The sequence below is a fragment of the Balaenoptera acutorostrata genome, chromosome 8 (genome assembly GCF_949987535.1).
Source record: "Balaenoptera acutorostrata chromosome 8, mBalAcu1.1, whole genome shotgun sequence".
Lineage (NCBI taxonomy): Eukaryota > Metazoa > Chordata > Mammalia > Artiodactyla > Balaenopteridae > Balaenoptera > Balaenoptera acutorostrata.
In genome coordinates this window covers 94,602,313-94,619,327 of record NC_080071.1, presented here as the reverse complement: position 1 = coordinate 94,619,327, position 17,015 = coordinate 94,602,313, and the positions used below count along the sequence as shown (strand labels likewise).

General features: G+C 52.1%; 1 protein-coding gene across 4 annotated transcripts in view; it reads left to right on the top strand.

Moving 5' to 3' along the window:
* Nucleotides 1-17,015, top strand: part of HDLBP (high density lipoprotein binding protein) — a 71,844-nt gene that overhangs the window by 34,167 nt on the left and 20,662 nt on the right. For all 4 annotated transcript variants that reach the window (XM_057551635.1, XM_057551633.1, XM_057551634.1 and 1 more), the window contains 10 exons: nucleotides 3,703-3,767; nucleotides 5,007-5,119; nucleotides 6,936-7,093; nucleotides 8,331-8,546; nucleotides 13,988-14,194; nucleotides 14,291-14,506; nucleotides 15,022-15,228; nucleotides 15,387-15,494; nucleotides 16,347-16,451; nucleotides 16,812-16,890. In XM_057551635.1, coding sequence (XP_057407618.1) covers nucleotides 5,044-5,119; nucleotides 6,936-7,093; nucleotides 8,331-8,546; nucleotides 13,988-14,194; nucleotides 14,291-14,506; nucleotides 15,022-15,228; nucleotides 15,387-15,494; nucleotides 16,347-16,451; nucleotides 16,812-16,890 — 1,372 coding nt within the window. In that variant the 5' untranslated portion in view covers nucleotides 3,703-3,767; nucleotides 5,007-5,043. The remainder of the gene's footprint in view (nucleotides 1-3,702; nucleotides 3,768-5,006; nucleotides 5,120-6,935; nucleotides 7,094-8,330; nucleotides 8,547-13,987; nucleotides 14,195-14,290; nucleotides 14,507-15,021; nucleotides 15,229-15,386; nucleotides 15,495-16,346; nucleotides 16,452-16,811; nucleotides 16,891-17,015) is intronic.

Sequence of the window (17,015 nt, the reverse complement as noted above, 5' to 3'; positions counted from 1 at the left end):
AAATTTTTTTTCCTTACAAGCTTGCTGTGGAGATAAAAGTAAATAATTTCAACTTTGGAAGAAGTTGACAGAGATCCTGGGTTTCCTGGTGGTTTTTTGATACCCTCCATACTCAGTCCTGTCTAGTAGGTAAACAAAGCACTGAGATCTCGTTAGTTGGCTGAGATAAAATTCTTCCTGAACTCATGAGTTCTCTTTGCAAAAGACTTTTTCTTTTGAATATGTAATTGGCAAAACATTAGAAGAGAATCAACTTATATTTCCTTGTTTACAGGCAAAAAAGTAAAATTTTTCATTTAATCTGTTGTACATTTGTTAGGACCGAGCTTCAGATGTAATCCACATATGCTGTGACTTCACCTGGGGACCCTGGTGCATAACTGTCCATCCTTGTGGGAGTGCCCCCCCCCGCCCGGCCGCTGCACCCCACCCTGGGGAGGGGGGGAGTAGCAGAGAAGAGTCTTTGCTTCTGTCTAGCCTTCTTCCTTTGGTTCTAGTTCTTTCTTACATAGTTGTATTTTGAAATGTGTTTTTTATACTGTGCATATTTATACTCTGAGAAACAAGACAAAGTCCAGGTTGAGAATAGTTTGAGATTTGCATCGGGTGGATCTGAATGCTTCTTGCATGGAAAGTAGTTGAGAGCAACCAAAATGATGAAGGGACTAGGGCATCTTGGGAATCACTGAAGGGGGCTGGAGAATAGGCTGAATTCACGTACCTGAAGGAGTCTTGTAGGAAAGGTGGACTTGTCCTCTGTGGCAAGAAGGGGGAAGAAGGAGCAGATCTGGGCACGACTTCAAGCCACCTATCCTGACAGCTACACAGAGATGGAGAAGCAGCGGAGCCCGGGCCCCCCGGGAAGGCTGTGTGGCTCCTGTCCCCCGGGTTATTCAGAGAGTGGGACAGCGTCGTCGCTGAGGTCCCTTCCCATCCTGATTTGAGCAGCTGTACCCAACTAAGGGAGGGGCTGTGATAGCAAATGTTTGGCCTCTGCCCCTCGGGAGGGGTCCTGGGTAAGGTCCCCTGGGACTGGTGGCCGGTAGGGGAGCCGGGGTAGGGAGCACACACACGCCTGGACGGGCGTGAGGTGGTTGAAGGATCTCCGAGGGTTGGGGGTAGCGCTGTGGGGGACGGTTTCTTAGGTGCTGCTTTGTGGAACTGGCGGCAGGTTGACAGTCGGGCGGGGGGGGGGGCACGGGAGGAGGACTGGTGCTGGCCTTTTGTAAGATCTACCCCGGGGCCTCAGGTAGGTCTCAGGTCTGCACTTGCACGTGGCTCAGCAGATCGGTTTTAAAATGGATTCTTTAAAGACAGGAGTTTGAGAAGTTTATGAGAAAAACAACACCCTAATTTGATCATATCACACCCTAGATGTTCACCTGTGGCTCGCTGTGATCCATTCATTCCCAGCTGGGACAAACTGCCATTTGAAATCTGGAAACTAGAGACCAGTGTGTCCTGTCAAACCAGCCTGGAGTTTTCTGTAGGTCCACCCTCTGTCCTTAGCTGCCTGAGGGTCTGTGCACACATGGGGGCGTTAGAGGCTCTGCCGGGTTCTTCCTCCCAGACTCGGTAGGTTCGGCTGTACTGAAGCCCCTTTCTCGAGCAGAGCCAGTGAGGAGTGCGGGGCTCAGGAGAAAGGCTCACCGGAACTGACTCGTGCAGCATGTGTGAGCTGCTCAGAAGGGGGCCTCAGGAGCCCCTCCCCTCTTGTGTGTGACGCCGGGTGCAGGGTGGGGGCTTCTCGTCAGAAATCTGTGGCTGGGGCGGACGTGGACGGTGGCTGCGCTGCGCGGGCTTACCGTGTAGCTGTCACTGGGCGCTGAAGACTTGCCTGCGCAGGGAAGCAAGAGGAGTGGTCAGTCAGGAGCACAGAGAAGAGGGTGTGGGCGTCACGGTGGTCGCGTGGGTGAATGCAGCTTCTTCGAGGGTGGGTGTCAGTGGGTGTTGAGAAGGGATGTCGGCACCTGGCGTGGGAGGCTGTTCAGGTCGCAGGTCAGCAGTCGAGCTGCCAGGAGAGCGGGGCAGACGCCTGGGTCCTGGCTTCCCGTTGGCGCTTTGACCTGGAGCACCGCCATCCTGTTCCTAGACGGGCTAAGTGTGGGCCCCCTGGACACTGGGAATCCCAAGGCGGGCTCACCTTTTCCAGCCCGTCAGGACCCATGCGTGGATGTGCTACTCGGACAGTTTGGTTGAATGGAAAGGGTTTCTTTCTTCCTTGCCTTAGTCACTGAGACTTGCGATTAGAATTTGTTGGAGGCAAATTCTTAAATAAAATAGTCTCGGTCAGTTTGTCTCCACCTTTTCCACTTGGGTCTCAGGTGCCTTTGTGTGTTTGGTGGGACTGGGGCCCCAGAGAGGGTCTGGCCTCTGGCTCATGGTACTTCCCCCATGTGACTCAAGCCCCTACATTGAGAGATTTTTTTTTTGTTTTTTTTTATACCACTGGTTCATGTCCCCAGCTGGGACATTTGAGACCCCACTGAGGCACCCCTGACTGCCATGAACCGTCTTCCTAGCTCCTGAACCACGCTTGTATTATGGGCAAGAATTTGGGGGTGTTACTCTCCAGTTAGGTAGGGTATTCTTGTTACTGTTGGGAATTCTCCCATTTTAGCCCATGCCTCACCACTGTCATAATGTCTCCCTTATCAAGCGCACGTGGTGGTTTGCGTAAAGCGGCTGGTAACCTACCTGGCAGCCTCACTATCCTGAAGTCCCCCAAGGCAAGGTGACCCCACCCCTCTTTCTTGGTCCTCCCAGGATGGCCTTTGAAGGTTCTTTCCAGCCCTGCTATTTTATGGCCTGGTTTCTAAATCCCCAGTGGATTAGAAGGGACCGAAGAACTTTTATAGGATAACAGCAAGAAGAGCAAAGTAACTACAAAATATACAGGGAACTCTTAAAGACAGTAGCCCTCAGTCACCCTAAAAAGCTCTGGAGCCCCCAAGGTCCACAGTCTGTTCTAGATCATGAAGCAGTGTTGCAGAACCTTTTTTCTTCTGACTCAGCATAGATTAATAAGAGGAATACAGGAAAAATTACTCAGCCACGCGGCAGAACAAACATCAGTTTTGTGAGAATTTTACTTCAAAATGGTTACATGTAAAAGGGATACACTTATGGGATTCCCTTGGGTCCCTGGAAAAGTTGCCCTCTAGAAGTTCTAGATGGTTCAGGTTTTACTGTAATATGTTTGTTTGAAGCTAATGGCCTAGGGGCTTCCCTGGTGGTGCAGTGGTTAAGAATCCACCTGCTAATGCAGGGGACACGGGTTTGAGCCCTGGTCCGGGAAGATCCCACATGCTGTGGAGGAATCGAGCCCATGCGCCACAACAAGTGAGCCTGCGCTCTAGAGCCCGCGAGCCACAACTGCCAAGCTCGTGCGCCTAGAGCCCGTGCTCCACAAGAGAAGCCACTGCGATGAGAAGCCCGCGCACAGCGACAAAGACCCAATGCAACCAAAAATAAATAATAAATTAATTTAAAAAAAAATAAGAAGCTAATGGCATAGTGAAAGGGTTTCTTCCATTTTTTTCCCCCAAGCAATTTGCCTAATGTTGGTATTAGTAGCCAAAGTGTAAGTAATACTTTGACCTTTTCTGGTTGAGAGGTGAAAGGATCTGGGTTGTAGGATGCAGATAAGTAACTTTTCTCTGGTTTTCTCCTTGCTCCCTCTCCCTTCCTGTCCCACACCAGAAAAAGCTGGCAGGCTGACAGAGGCGGCCTCAGGACGGACCTTCTGGCTACTGACCGTTTTGCTGGTAAGTGTGTCCTGTCTCAAGGCTTCCTGGTCCTGGGCTGTGTGTGTACCTTCTTTCATTATGTTTTATCCTTATGTTTCGAGCGGTTCTTCAGAGAGAATCACTGTAGCTGACCTCCCAGCATGGAGCAGTGTGTTTACTTCAGGTAGATGTGTCATCTGGTTTCCACCTATTTTTAATATTTTTTCCTTAAATGTGAATTATGTTTGCTCGGGGTATCTGAATTTGTATCTTGCTTCTCTTTAGAAATACAGAGTTTAATTTTCTTGAACTTGGGGAGGGGTCTTACTGAGTTGTAAAAATGATGAAAAAACTCACTCTTATTAAATTACTTGACCCTCTTATACTTTTTGCCACGGTGGTACAAGAAGACACTTGGTGCAGAATTGTGTGAAGAGAGTGGGTTCTTCCTCTTTGCAGTAGCATGGGCTCACCTGGAGTTGGAGAGAGGCAGCCAGTGCTGAGTGAGCCCCTTTTCCAAATGAGGGAGCTGTGGCTTTGAGAGTCAGAGTCTCGCCGAGCACCGCGGCCACTCAGGAGTGGGGTCCGGAGGCGGACTGCGGGGTTCCTACCCTGAACTGAGGAACTGTGTGCCCTTGGGCCAGGTCCCACCTGCTGCAAGTCCCCTCCCACACCTGGGAGACCAGACGTGGGAGAATAACCAGTCACCACACGTCAGAGGCACTTACACTGCTACCCCTCCTACCTCTTGCGGTTAACACTGTCGCCACAGAGAAAGGGAGGCTGCTCTTCAGGAGCTCTTTGCAGCTGCTGTCAAATGATACATTTTATAAGCATTAGGAGGCGTGGGGATGAACAGGTTAACCAAATAACTGAGATGGTTGTTAGTAGAACCATCCAGATGTTGATCTGCATCTGGGGCTGGGACAGACATGTGTTGGGTTCCGTTGGGGCCCCGTGGGTGGAGACGGGGGTGGCCCCTGGGCGTCCTGGTCCTGGACCTCTCAGCGGGAGCCTCCGTCTGCTCTGCTACGGGCAACGGGGGCGGGGAGGTTTTCCAGGGCGCCCCCCCCCCTTCCCTTGAGTGTCTCCTTTTCATCACTTGGTGAGAGTTTGGGAATCACCTTATGTCAGCAGTTGTAAGTGAGGAAAATAAGGTGTTGCTTGCTGGTGAAGCAGAGTGAGACCCTTGGCTTAAACTCTCCGCTGAGTGGACTCGGGTAGCTGCGAGCTGGCTGTGCTGGACTCGCCTCTCTGACTCAGCCCCTCCCGCTTCAGTGGCTTGCCCGGATCGTGTGGACTCCTGAGATCAACCATGAGCTCCGTCGCAGTTCTGACCCAAGAGAGCTTTGCTGAACACCGAAGTGGACTGGTTCCGCAACAAATCAAAGGTGACGGCCCCTTCCTCACTGCTCTCGTTGACCATAAGCCTCGGCTCTTTCCGATCCTCGTGAGAGCCTGTGGCCTCTCCAGAGGTGCCGCTCAGCCCTGTGCTTGTGGGGTGGGCCAGGACCCGCCAGTGTTGTGTGCTCCATTTTGCACTGCCCTCGTGTGCGGGGTGAAATTGGCCAGGAGTGGCGGATGGATCGCCTACAGTAAGATTTAAAATGTGGACAACCTTCTGGAAAGCCAGTGGATTTGGCCTTTGTGATTATTAGGATTCTTCTCCAAAATCGCTATTGCCCAGTTGTGTTGAACTGGACTCTGGGATGGGAAGCGTCCCAGAGCTCTGTCGGGAGGTAGCTGTGAGGATGAAGGCCGGACTCGGGCCCTGCGCTGGCCCAGGCAGCCAGCCCCAGTGGAGACTAGTGCTGCCCAGGAGGGACAGTACACGAGCTGGGGCATCTGCAGGACGGTCACTTCAGCGTCTCTAGCTCATATTTCACAGTCTTGTCTTTCCCTTCAGAGTCTGATGTGTACGTATGACTGCAGGACAACTTGATTTGAATGCTCTGTTTCCATCCAAAGCCCTTCATCTGTAGTTAGATTTTATAAAATTTGCAGCTGAAAGAGTAGCTTGTTCTACCCTTTGTCGTTCCAAACATTCTTTAAAGTTTTCCAATAACTGAATATCAGTTCTTAAGTTTAAATTAATTAAAATTAAAAGTGCGTTTCATCCGTCACACTCACCACATTTCAAGTGGCTTGCTTCTAGGCAGTGGAGACGTAGACACTGCCACTCGCTTGGGTTCTGAGTGCCTGCAGGCTGGGGCTTCCACACGACCCAACAGCCCTGTGGGGGCTGTGCCCCGTTTTTAGGGGGGGGAGTGGGCACTGGGGCTTCCACGCGACCCAACAGCCCTGTGGGGTCTGCGCCCCGTTTTTGGGGGTGGGGGGGACCGGGCACTGGCAGACCGGGACCGCTTGCCACACGGAGTCTGTCTTGGCATCCAGGGTAGCACGGCTGCACGGCTAGAGTCGCGACCCCGGAGTCGGACGTGGGCCTGTCCGGCTCCAAAGGTCACCCGTCTGCTCTGCGTGCACATCTGTTCACAGTAGTTTTTATTGAGCCCTGCCATTGCCGAATACTGTGTTCAGGCCCGGACCCTGGGGAGACCCAGACAGTCACACTCCTGCTTCCATGGAGCTGTGGTGCACGGTCAGGGCGCTGTGGAGGGAGGAGCAGGTGGTCACCGGGCCCTGATCTCCTCCAGTGCTCCCTGCGTTGGGGGTACGGGGGGCCGAGACGGCAGGTCCCGCGATGCTTTCAGCATGGTACGTTACAGTGGGAAGTCAGCTGCAGTTTACCTCGGGGTTCTCACGGGCAGTGCTGGTCAGCAGCAGCATTTTGTTCTGCAAATTTAAGAGCTGGCTACGTGCCAGGCATTGTCGTGGTCGTGATTGTTTTTGAATACAGGATTGGAAGACTCTTCAGGACACAGGTCTGTGTCAAGGCCTTCCATCAGGGAGCTCACCCCCTGAGGGGAGCAGTGGGGCATCCGGCGTCTGAGCTGAGGCTCACAGGGGAGGCTGTGCACAGGGCAGGGGCGCCATCAGGTTCAGAGTCTGGCCCTTCCAGTTGACAGGCTGAACTTGAGGGCGCTGGGCCTGCGGAGCGGCGGGGGCCCTTTCCTGTGACCGAGGGAAGAGGTGGGGGGTTGTCAGCAGTCAGTGCTCTCTCTTTTTGGCATTAAAACCCTCCTCGTGTTTTTTCCATCTAACACTGAAAGTGGTGTGCTTCCTCTTAATCTATGTTGGCCGGTCCAGTTGCCACTTTAAATTCAGAAGAGGAGAGCGACCCTCCAACCTACAAGGATGCCTTCCCCCCACTCCCTGAGAAAGCAGCTTGCTTGGAAAATGCCCAGGAACCTGCTGGCGTCTGGAATAACAAGATCCGGCCCATCAAGGCTTCTGTCATCACTCAGGTAGAAAATCCATTCTTTTTTCACCTGCTCCTCCAAGTAGGAAGCAGTGGCATCTGATGGGAGGGTTTTGTTTTTGTTTTTGTTTTTGTTTTTGTTTATTTTCGGCTGCGCCGCGCTGCTTGCTGGATCCTAGTTGCCTGACCGGGGATCAAACCCGGGGCTTCAGTGGTGAAGGCATGGAACATTAACCACTGGACTGCCAGGGGATTCCCGGGAGGGTTTTTGAACATGCAGATGTGAGAGTGCTTTGGACATGAGAGGAGGCCTTTGGATGAAGTCGGTCTCCCCTCCCCCCAGAGCTCTAGGGAAGCACAGCTGCCCTGCACCCCAGCACCCAGAAGGGACGGTCCCATATGTTTTCAGTCCGGTCTGTGCTCCAGCTGCTGGAACTGCCCTTGCCTTCCGTGTCAGCAGCGTCAGCAGCTGTCCCACTGTCCTGAAGCAGTTTTCTCCTCTTGGCTTTCTGGGACTCCACTAGCCTGTCTCTGCTCCCTGGAGCTGGGGTGTTGGCGGGCTCCGTGCTCTCTCTGTGTGCCGGTGTTGGGTCACGGTTGTCGATCACCGCCCGCGCACTGAGAAGTCCCCCTAAGCCCAGGACTCCTCACCGGCGGTATTCTGGTTCCCGCAGCCTCCTGGTGTTGTAAAGGCACCACACTCCACATAGCGGCTCAGGCCCTGAACCGCAGTGCTGCTGGGTCCCTGCTTCCGCCCTGCCTCTGCTCAGCCCGAGTCCTCAGTCAGAGTGTGTCCTCCTTCACACCCGCCACTGTCTTCTCATCTCACCCACAGGGTGGGCTGAGGGACCAGCACTTCCCCTCCTACCTCGTGGACCCCTGCTGTGCTAGATGCTCCCCGCCCCCTTTGTGAAGCTCTCGCCTGCACTCCTCCCTTCCCGCTCCTCTGCTCTGGCCCCTCCCAGCAGAGCCAGCCAGGTCCTTCTCACCTCCCAGTTTGTTTCCTTCACTGACCTTGCTCATTACTGTTACGTGATACCCCTTGCCTTCATTTGTACTTGGGGGGGGGGCGGCGGGTGGTGTCTTCTTCACTAGGACCACAGTCTCCCGCTCTTAGGCACTTTCTCCTTGTCTCTTAACTGCCCTCTGGGACCTTAGGGCAGTAGGCAGGGGTGATACTTAGTGAATGAACAAACTCACGTTCTTTACTCTGTACGTTCGGTTTCTGGACACTCCTGTCTTCTTGGTCTCTTAACCTTCCCTTTTTGACCTTTTCTGAGCAGGTGTTCCATGTACCCCTGGAGGAGAGGAAGTACAAGGACATGAACCAGTTTGGAGAAGGTGAACAAGCAAAAATCTGCCTTGAGATCATGCAGAGGACTGGCGCTCACCTGGAGCTGTCTCTCGCCAAAGATCAGGGCCTCTCCATCATGGTTTCAGGGAAGCTGGACGCTGTCATGAAAGCCCGGAAGGACATTGTTGCTAGACTGCAGACTCAGGTGGGTGTTCCCCGGCCGGGTCCTCCCCAGGAAGGGCACTCCAGGCACTGCGGACACAGCTCAGACCCGATCAGACTCTTCCCACCAGTGGGCAGGGCCATAGCGTTTGTGGGGAGGACAGTAATATTCAGAGCCTCCTGGCACTTTTAGTGTAAAACCACTAACTTAGTAATAGGACTAGGACACCTACCATTTTTGCTCTTTCGGTGAATGAACTGAAAGTTAAAGGGGTATCACAGAGTGTCAGACACTTAACTGAGCTTGCCCAGATGGTAGAGTGAGGACATGTGTGTGTAGATCAGCAGTTCCCACTTCAGGCTCTGAGGGTCAGTGAGCGTGTGCCTTGTTAAATACACACTTCCAGGCCCAGGCTTGGGAGGTCACAAATTCCATAGTTCTTAGCAGTCTGATACCAGTTACTTGGAATTTATTTGGGAACCATTGTAATAAATGAGTAGATCAGTGATGCATTTCTCCCTAAGTGGCATCACTTAAAGACCAAGATAAATGCAGAGAATCGTATTAAAATGTAGTATGACAGACAGGCCTTTAGATGGGTTTAGTTAGAAATGAGGGTTCTTCCTACCTGTTGCTGAGTCTCTGAGCTTTTAGGGGAGCTGGCTCGAGATGTGGTGGTTCAAAGATGGGGATCTGATGCAAGAGGGACCCCAGGGGGCTTAGTGGGGAGGGGGAGCACTGCCCTGTGGGCTCCCAGCTCTCACACTCACAGCCGCGGGGCACCTTGGACCTTCCCTGACCCACGCTAGCTTCAGGGAATCAAGGCATTGAATGTAGGAAGCTGAGAATGTGTATAAATTGCTTTCACATTGTGGCTGGCACATGGTAAGCTCTCAGACTTTCACTGTTATCTGCTAGTAGGTGAATACTTGAATATTTTGTGATTGAGCACTGGACAGGGAGAGAACACTTCTGAGGCATCCCTCCCATTCTGTCCCCCTGCCCCCCACCCCCACTTACTTTAAAGCAAATCCCAGACACATTATTCACCTATAAATCTATTTGGGCCCCCCTCTTTTTTTGTTTTTTTTTAAATATAACCACATCCTGTTAACTCACTTATTAAAGTTAATAGTAATTTCTTCATATCCCCACATCAACCCAGTCTGTGTATGGTCTTCCCTCATCATCTCAAAGGCATCCTTCCTGGTTGGATTTTTCCTCAGTGTCCAGGTGAGACTTGCCCGCTCGTTCATCCCTGAGCAGCGCCTTCCTCTCCTTTCCTTAATGCCGTTGCTTTGTTCTGGAGGGACAAGCGGGTGTTTGGCTTGTCCCACTGTCCATCATTACTCCTGTAAATCGGAGGGTAGGTCTAGGGGCTCTCGATTGCTTTCATGTTCAACTTGTATGTTTGGCAAGGAAACGTGTGGGTAGTGCTTTCGTACTTGGTGTTGATTCCAGGATTGATCCGTAGACTCAGGTGTCTTCAGCAAATCCATCCATTATAGAGTTCCTGACCAATCTTTTGCTTAATACTTCTATCAACCATTGCTGATCACTGCCTAAATTCATCTGGGGTTGCAAATGATGGCTTTCTAGTCTCTCCCTCCACCTGAATTAGTTGGTATTCTGATGAAGAACTTCCGGGTGGGACGTGCAGGATAAATCATTGATCCTGGGCTTCCCTTGTGGCACAGTGGTTAAGAATCCGCCTGCCAATGCAGGGGATATGGATTCGAGCCCTGGTCCAGGAAGATCCTGCATGCCGCGGAGCAACTAAGCCCGTGCGCCACAGCTACTGAGCCTGCGCTCTAGAGCCCCGGAACCACAACTACTGAGCCCACGTGCCACAGCTGTTGAAGCCCACGCGCCTAGAGCCCATGCTCCGCAACAAGAGAAGCCACCACAGTGAGAAGCCCACGCACTGCAATGAAGAGTAACCCCCCTCACTGCAACTAGAGAAAGCCCGCACACAGCAACGAAGACCCAGTGCAGCCAAAAATAAATAAATTGAATAAATAAATTTATTAAAAAAAAAAAATTGATCCTTTTCCCCTTAGTTTTTAGACCACATTGGCACTCTGGCATCTTAGGTCCATGGGTCTTTTCAGTGTCATCATGAACTTCTGGTGTGTTGATTAGTTCTTTATGCAGAAATTGCCTTGTCTCTGGCCCACGGGAGCTCCTTCAGGGAGGCACCCTGCACCTTCTGACATAACTGTTCATCTTGAACCACTTCCTTATTTCTAACACAGACTAACCTTAGCCATTTCCTTCCGCAGACCTGAAATCAGTTGTTCGTCCAAGAATTCTGGATGTTTATGGTGGGAACTTACATGAGTTCAAACACATACTTCTAATTAAGATGAAAGATTGTGGGGTTTTAAAATCATTGAAGTAATTCTTCTCTCTCTCTTGAGGTTATGCTATCATCTTGATATATAGTTAGGTTCATTTGTTTTTAGTTTATTTTCAGTTTTTAAAAAATACTTAAATATTCCATGATTGCAAAGTCAGAGCCGTATGAGGTCCTCTTAGCCCCTTTCTCCTCTGCTGGGTGATCATTCTTGGTCTTTGGGGTATTCTTCCATTGTTTGGTTTGAGAATAGAAGCAAAAGGTTAACTTGCTATGAACTCTGTTCTGCACCTTGTTTCTTCCTGCGGTGCATCCTGGAGCAGTCTGCATCAAGGCAGGTAGTGGCTTTCCTTGTTTCTTTACACAGCTGCACAGTGCCCTGTGGGTGTGCTATGATTTGTTCAGGCATTCCTCTTGATGGGCACTTGGGTGGCTTCCAGACTTTTGCTCTTAACAGATCATGTCACAGTTAAACACCTTGTGCACCTGCTATTTCCTGTTTTACCCAGTTATCTCGGGAGAGATTTCCTAGAAGTGAGATGGCTGGGTCAGAGGGCATCTGCATCTGTAATTTTGCCATCACAGCCAGATCCCTCCCCTGAGGTGCTGTGCGTTTGTCCTCCCATTGGCTTTCTCAAAGCCTTTCCATGGTCGTCAGGTACTGGGACTTTCTGGACTTTGGAAGATAGCTGCGTGTACTTTTCATCTGCGTCTCCCCCGTGAACTGGTCTCCTGCCCTTTGCTCTCCAGGTAAAGGTTTCCGTCCTGCTCGACGCAGTGGGCTCTTCAAACCCTGCATCAGTCACACGTGTTACAGATGCAGTTCCCAGTTTGCCACCTGGGTTTTGATCTTGGTATGTTTTGCTGTGTGAAAGTTTCATTCTTATGTAGTCAAAATTCGTTAATCTTTTGGTTTTTTGAGTTGTTGTTAGGAAAGTTTCTTTTTACTTTGGGTTGTAAGAAAGCTTGTTCTTACTTTCTCTGGTGCTTGTAGAGGTGTTCTTACATTCCCAGTCCTGATCTGTCGGGAAGTTACTGTGAATGGTGCCACAAAGCGGACCCAGAAACATCCTTTCTCATGCGGCTGTCAGGCATCAACACCAGTTGTACAAGAGTTTTCCCGCGGTGATTTGAGTGGCAGTTCTTATCACGTCCTAAGTTTTCATACTGACTTGGGTCTGTTCGTAGGTTTTGAGCTGACCTGTCTCTCCGTGTGCTCGCGTTCTCTGTTTTAGTGGCAGTGGTTTTGTATTTTCATATCTAGTCCAGTTACTGCCACCACTCCCGTACTGTTCTCTCTCAGGATTTCCTGTCCATTCTATTCCCTTTTGTTCTGCCCTGCAAGCTTGATCATCAGCTTTTTGCTCAGAACGGTGTTAGATCACCCAGGGCTGTGCTCTGCCTTGTGGGACACACGTTCCACCTGCTGTGTTTTGTGTCCAGCTGCTGAGATGAGTGGTCTTTCCTTCGCATTTTCTAACCATGTGTTGTCAGTATGAGTTAAAGCTGCTGAGTCCGGATCCTAATTTTTTCTTCCTCTTACGGACAGTAAGAGCTGGGTCAAGTAGTGGTTTTCCCCAGGGTGCCCCTGTGTGCAGTCACGTGCTGCTTCCTCTCCAGCCTCGTGTCTGCTCTGCTTTCTCGTGTCTCCTTCCGTGGGAAATACTCCGGTGGAGGTTGGCAGTGGCCGTGGACAGTGCACGGCCTTAGTGAGCAAAGCTTTCCTGCCAAATACAGCTCTGGGGCTGAGGGTGCACGTGTATTGGGTCATGTTACAAAAATATACATCCACTGATTTCTATTTTCTTGCAAATTTTTATCATGAAAGGATTTTGATTTTACAGAGATCATTTGATTTTTCTTAGATCTAACAATATGATTTATATAAATGGATTTCCTAATATTGAACTATTTTTAGAATAAACCTCATTTGCTCATAATTTATAAGCCACTGGTCTTACTTTCTGTGCTAGTTGGGAAGTGAGGACCTTTTTTATTGCCTCCGTGATACAATTTAACATTTCTGTTGGTGAGTGTTGAAAAGTTGGCTGTGAAGCTGTGTCCTTTGGGGAAGGAGGGAAGCCGGCTGGTCTGTGACTTCCTGCTGCACTTGTGGTGGGAACCTTAACACTTGGCCCTTTTCTTTTCTTTTTTTCAAAGTCCTCTTGGTTGATGACTGTTTACTCTGTAGATCTAGGAAGACTAGAAACCTCTGTCTTCCTCCCAGATTTTCCTGTGACTTCAGAAAGTTGCTTAATTTCTGGCAGTTTGAGGATTTGGATTATTGTTGTCTTCTTTCCTCAAATGAGTTTTCTATTTTAACTGGTTGTAAAAGAGATAGCAAGGGGCTTCCCTCGTGGCGCAGTGGTTGAGAATCTGCCTGCCAATGCAGGGGACACGGGTTCGAGCCCTGGTCTGGGAAGATCCCACATGCCGTGGAGCAACCAGGCCCGTGTGCCACAACTACTGAGCTTGCGCGTCTGGAGCCTGTGCTCCGCAACGAGAGGCTGTGATAGTGAGAGGCCCGCGCACCGCGATGAAGAGTAGCCCCCGCTTGCCGCAACTAGAGAAAGCCCTCGCACAGAAACGAAGACCCAACACAGCCAAAAAATAAATAAATAAATAAATAAAGTGAAATTCTTTAAAAAAAAAAAAAGAGCAAGAAGAGTTTATTACCACATATAGGGCTTATGTCTGAACAAAAGAGCATAGCGCTCCAGAAACAAAACTTCATCACGTTAGTATGTGCCCGCTTTCCTACTGTGTCCTAGCATGGTGTGAGGAATCACTGAGATGGGAAACAAGCACATACCATTCTTGAATATTCCTGTCCTTGTGATGGCTTAGAGCTGGGCTGAGAAGACATCGAAGGAATAGTTATGATGGCTGAAGGGGTGATGCAGGACCATGGGTCTGTGTCACGTTTGAACTCATTCTAGCCTGAGGCTTGGTCCTGCTTCCCCAAGAAGGTGACGTTTAACCTGAGACTGTTCTGAAGGACGGGGTGGGGCTGACAAGGTGAGAGGAGGTGGGGATGGCATTCCAACCAGGGAGAATGTCGTGGAAAAACTTGCTTTTTCGGAACCTGCAAATATTTTTGTTTTCTTTGGCTCTTTTCCTGCCGTAGGCCTCAGCAACTGTTGCCATTCCCAAAGAACACCATCGCTTTGTTATTGGCAAAAATGGAGAGAAACTGCAAGACTTGGAGCTAAAAACTGCAACCAAAATCCAGATCCCACGCCCAGATGACGCCAGCAATCAGATCAGGATCACCGGCACCAAAGAGGGCATCGAGAAAGCTCGCCATGAGGTCCTGCTCATCTCCGCCGAGCAGGTGTGGCCGGCCACGGGCCTGGCGTGCATGGTGGCCTTGCCCCGGCCGCCGGGAGGCCCGGACCTGTGCCCTCATGGCTCTGTCCTTCCCTCTCAGGACAAACGTGCTGTGGAGAGGCTGGAAGTAGAGAAGGCGTTCCACCCCTTCATCGCGGGGCCGTACAATCGGCTGGTCAGCGAGATCATGCAGGAGACGGGGACACGCATCAACATCCCCCCGCCCAGCGTCAGCCGGACCGAGATCGTCTTCACGGGGGAGAAGGAGCAGCTGGCCCAGGCTGTGGCCCGCATCAGGAGGGTTTACGAGGAGAAGGTAGCAGCCGGGGGGGGGGGGGGGGCCGAGAGCAGCCCGGCCGGCGCCGTAGCCTCCGCGGCCTGGGCAGCCCAGTTCCCACAGTGAGCAGCTGGCGCCCGTGCCGCCCCGTAGCTGTGGGGCAGGGGGCCAAGCTCTGCTGGACGGCTGTCCCCACAGCTTCCCACCCGAGCTCCCCCTGCCCTGTGTGCCCCTGGGCACGTGCTGCTCAGAGCTGATCGGGCCTTTGGGTGAGCTCTTAGCCTGAGTCGGTGGGCATTGAGGTCTGGCGCTGGTTCCTTTATTTGGGAAGAGGACGGGGTGTTTTTGTTTCTTCCTAGTTGCAATGATTACTCTGGGCTTGACTTAAATTCTGCCATAATTCTTTTGAGGAGAAAACCCAGTCCTTGATTAGTGGAGTTTCTGGGGATTGACTGGTCATCGTCTTCACTTTTCAGGGCTCACTTGCTGTAGTCGGGGCCCCGTGTCTTGCTCCCTGCCCTTCCCTCTGACACCCTTACGGTGCTCTTACTTAGAAAAAGAAGACCACAACCATCGCGGTAGAGGTGAAGAAATCCCAGCACAAGTATGTCATCGGGCCCAAGGGCAATTCCCTGCAGGAGATCCTGGAAAGAACTGGAGTTTCTGTGGAGATCCCACCTTCAGACAGCATCTCAGAGACTGTGATACTTCGAGGCGAGCCTGAAAAGCTGGGGCAGGCGTTGACTGAAGTCTATGCCAAGGTAACTGCTCCCTGTGGGAGACTCCGATTAGCGTTTCCGGGGACCGTGTCAGGGGAGGGGAGCACTCACCTGTCTCTGAGCCCTGGTGAGCCACCTGGCTTGGTGTTCACAAAACCTGGACTCTGCAGACCCACGGGTTTGTTTCCTGGTTTTCCTAGGCCAACAGTTTTACGGTCTCCTCCGTCTCTGCTCCTTCCTGGCTTCACCGTTTCATCATTGGCAAGAAAGGGCAGAACCTGGCCAAAATCACTCAGCAGATGCCAAAGGTAAGGAATTGTTGTCTGCTGCGTTGAGTTGATCTTGGTCGTCCCATTTCTGAGATCGGTTTTGTCTGGGGCGGGGGCGGTGCCTTTGAAGACGGGGGCACGTGTTTTAAAGATCAGTTGTTGTGGGTGACAGTCAGCTGCTGCGTGGTTAGCCAGGGGTGAGCAGAATACGTTTTTTCAAATACCTGTGTCACGTCTTTGGGTCTCTTTAACCAGGGAAAGAGTGTATTGCTAAGTTTAATGAATATCTCAAGAAATATCTCATTTAGTTGTTACGGTGTCATAACCTGTGAGTAGTTACATCTGAGAATTCCGTGGAGAATCGTGTGGAGGTGGAGTTCGTGGGCCTTTCTGCCCTCCGCGTCTCTGTCCTTCGGGCGGCAGTAGGTCCAGGAACCTTGGCCGAGAGCGCGTGCGTCGTCTTTCGTTCCTGTTCCGTTCAGAGCCTGGTTCCCGCAGCGGGGCTGGCTCCGTGGCGCTGGCCTCCCGGGTTGCCCTCCCTGTGCGTTATTCCTCGCCTGGTGTGTTGGGCCGGGTCGGGGGGTGGGGGGCGGTGGTGGCGACGTTTCACCCCCGTTGTCGTCTGTCTCGTCCCCCTCGCACACCGGGGGGCGTGAGCAGTGAGGTGTCGGTGTGCTTCATGCCAGTGGTTTTGGTGGCGCACAGTGGGGAGGCCTTTGCGGTTCCCACACAGGGTTTAGTACCAACATCATGGTCATCCTCAGACCGCCTTTCCAACTTCTCCTGGTGTCCGTGGATCGGCTGCTGCCCCGGGAGAGCAGCCCAGGCTCTCAGAGGAGCTTGCTGTGGCCGTGCCGTCCCGGTGGGCCAACTCTTGTTTTGGTGCGGTAGGTCCACATCGAGTTCACAGAGGGCGAGGACAGGATCACCCTGGAAGGCCCCACGGAGGATGTAAACGTGGCCCAGGAACAGATCGAAGCCATGGTCAAGGACTTGGTAAGGGGCCCCGGGTGCTGGCCGAGTGGGCATGGGGCATAATCCTGGCACTTGCCAGTCAGACCTCACGTGGGGGCCCTGGAGGCGCGGGAGGGGGGCCCAGTCGGCAAGTGGCGAGTTCTGAAACGGCTGGAAGCTGGCCGGAGTCCGGGAGAGCCGTGGGTAGACAAAACCTTACTGTGAAGGAGGGTCTTTCGAGGGTGCCTGCAGGACGATCCTGCCGCAGATCCTGACAGCTGAGTGGGAAGAGAGGGCAGCCGCTGCCGGCTCCTGGGCTTTGGTTCTGGCTGTTTGTCTGCGGATCTGGGCCCAAGTCTTGGACTCTGGTCTCCACTGGCCTGCTCTGTGCTTCTCCCACAGATTAACCGGATGGACTATGTGGAGATCAACATTGACCACAAGTTCCACAGACACCTCATCGGGAAGAGCGGGGCCAACAGTGAGTGGGGGGGGGGGCACGCGGAGGGCAGGCCGGGTGTCCTCAGCAGAGCACCAGCAGGGGGTGGCCTAGACTCCTAGCCGGGGCCTCCCCCAGGGCCGAGGTTGGCCTGGAGCTGATGGGCC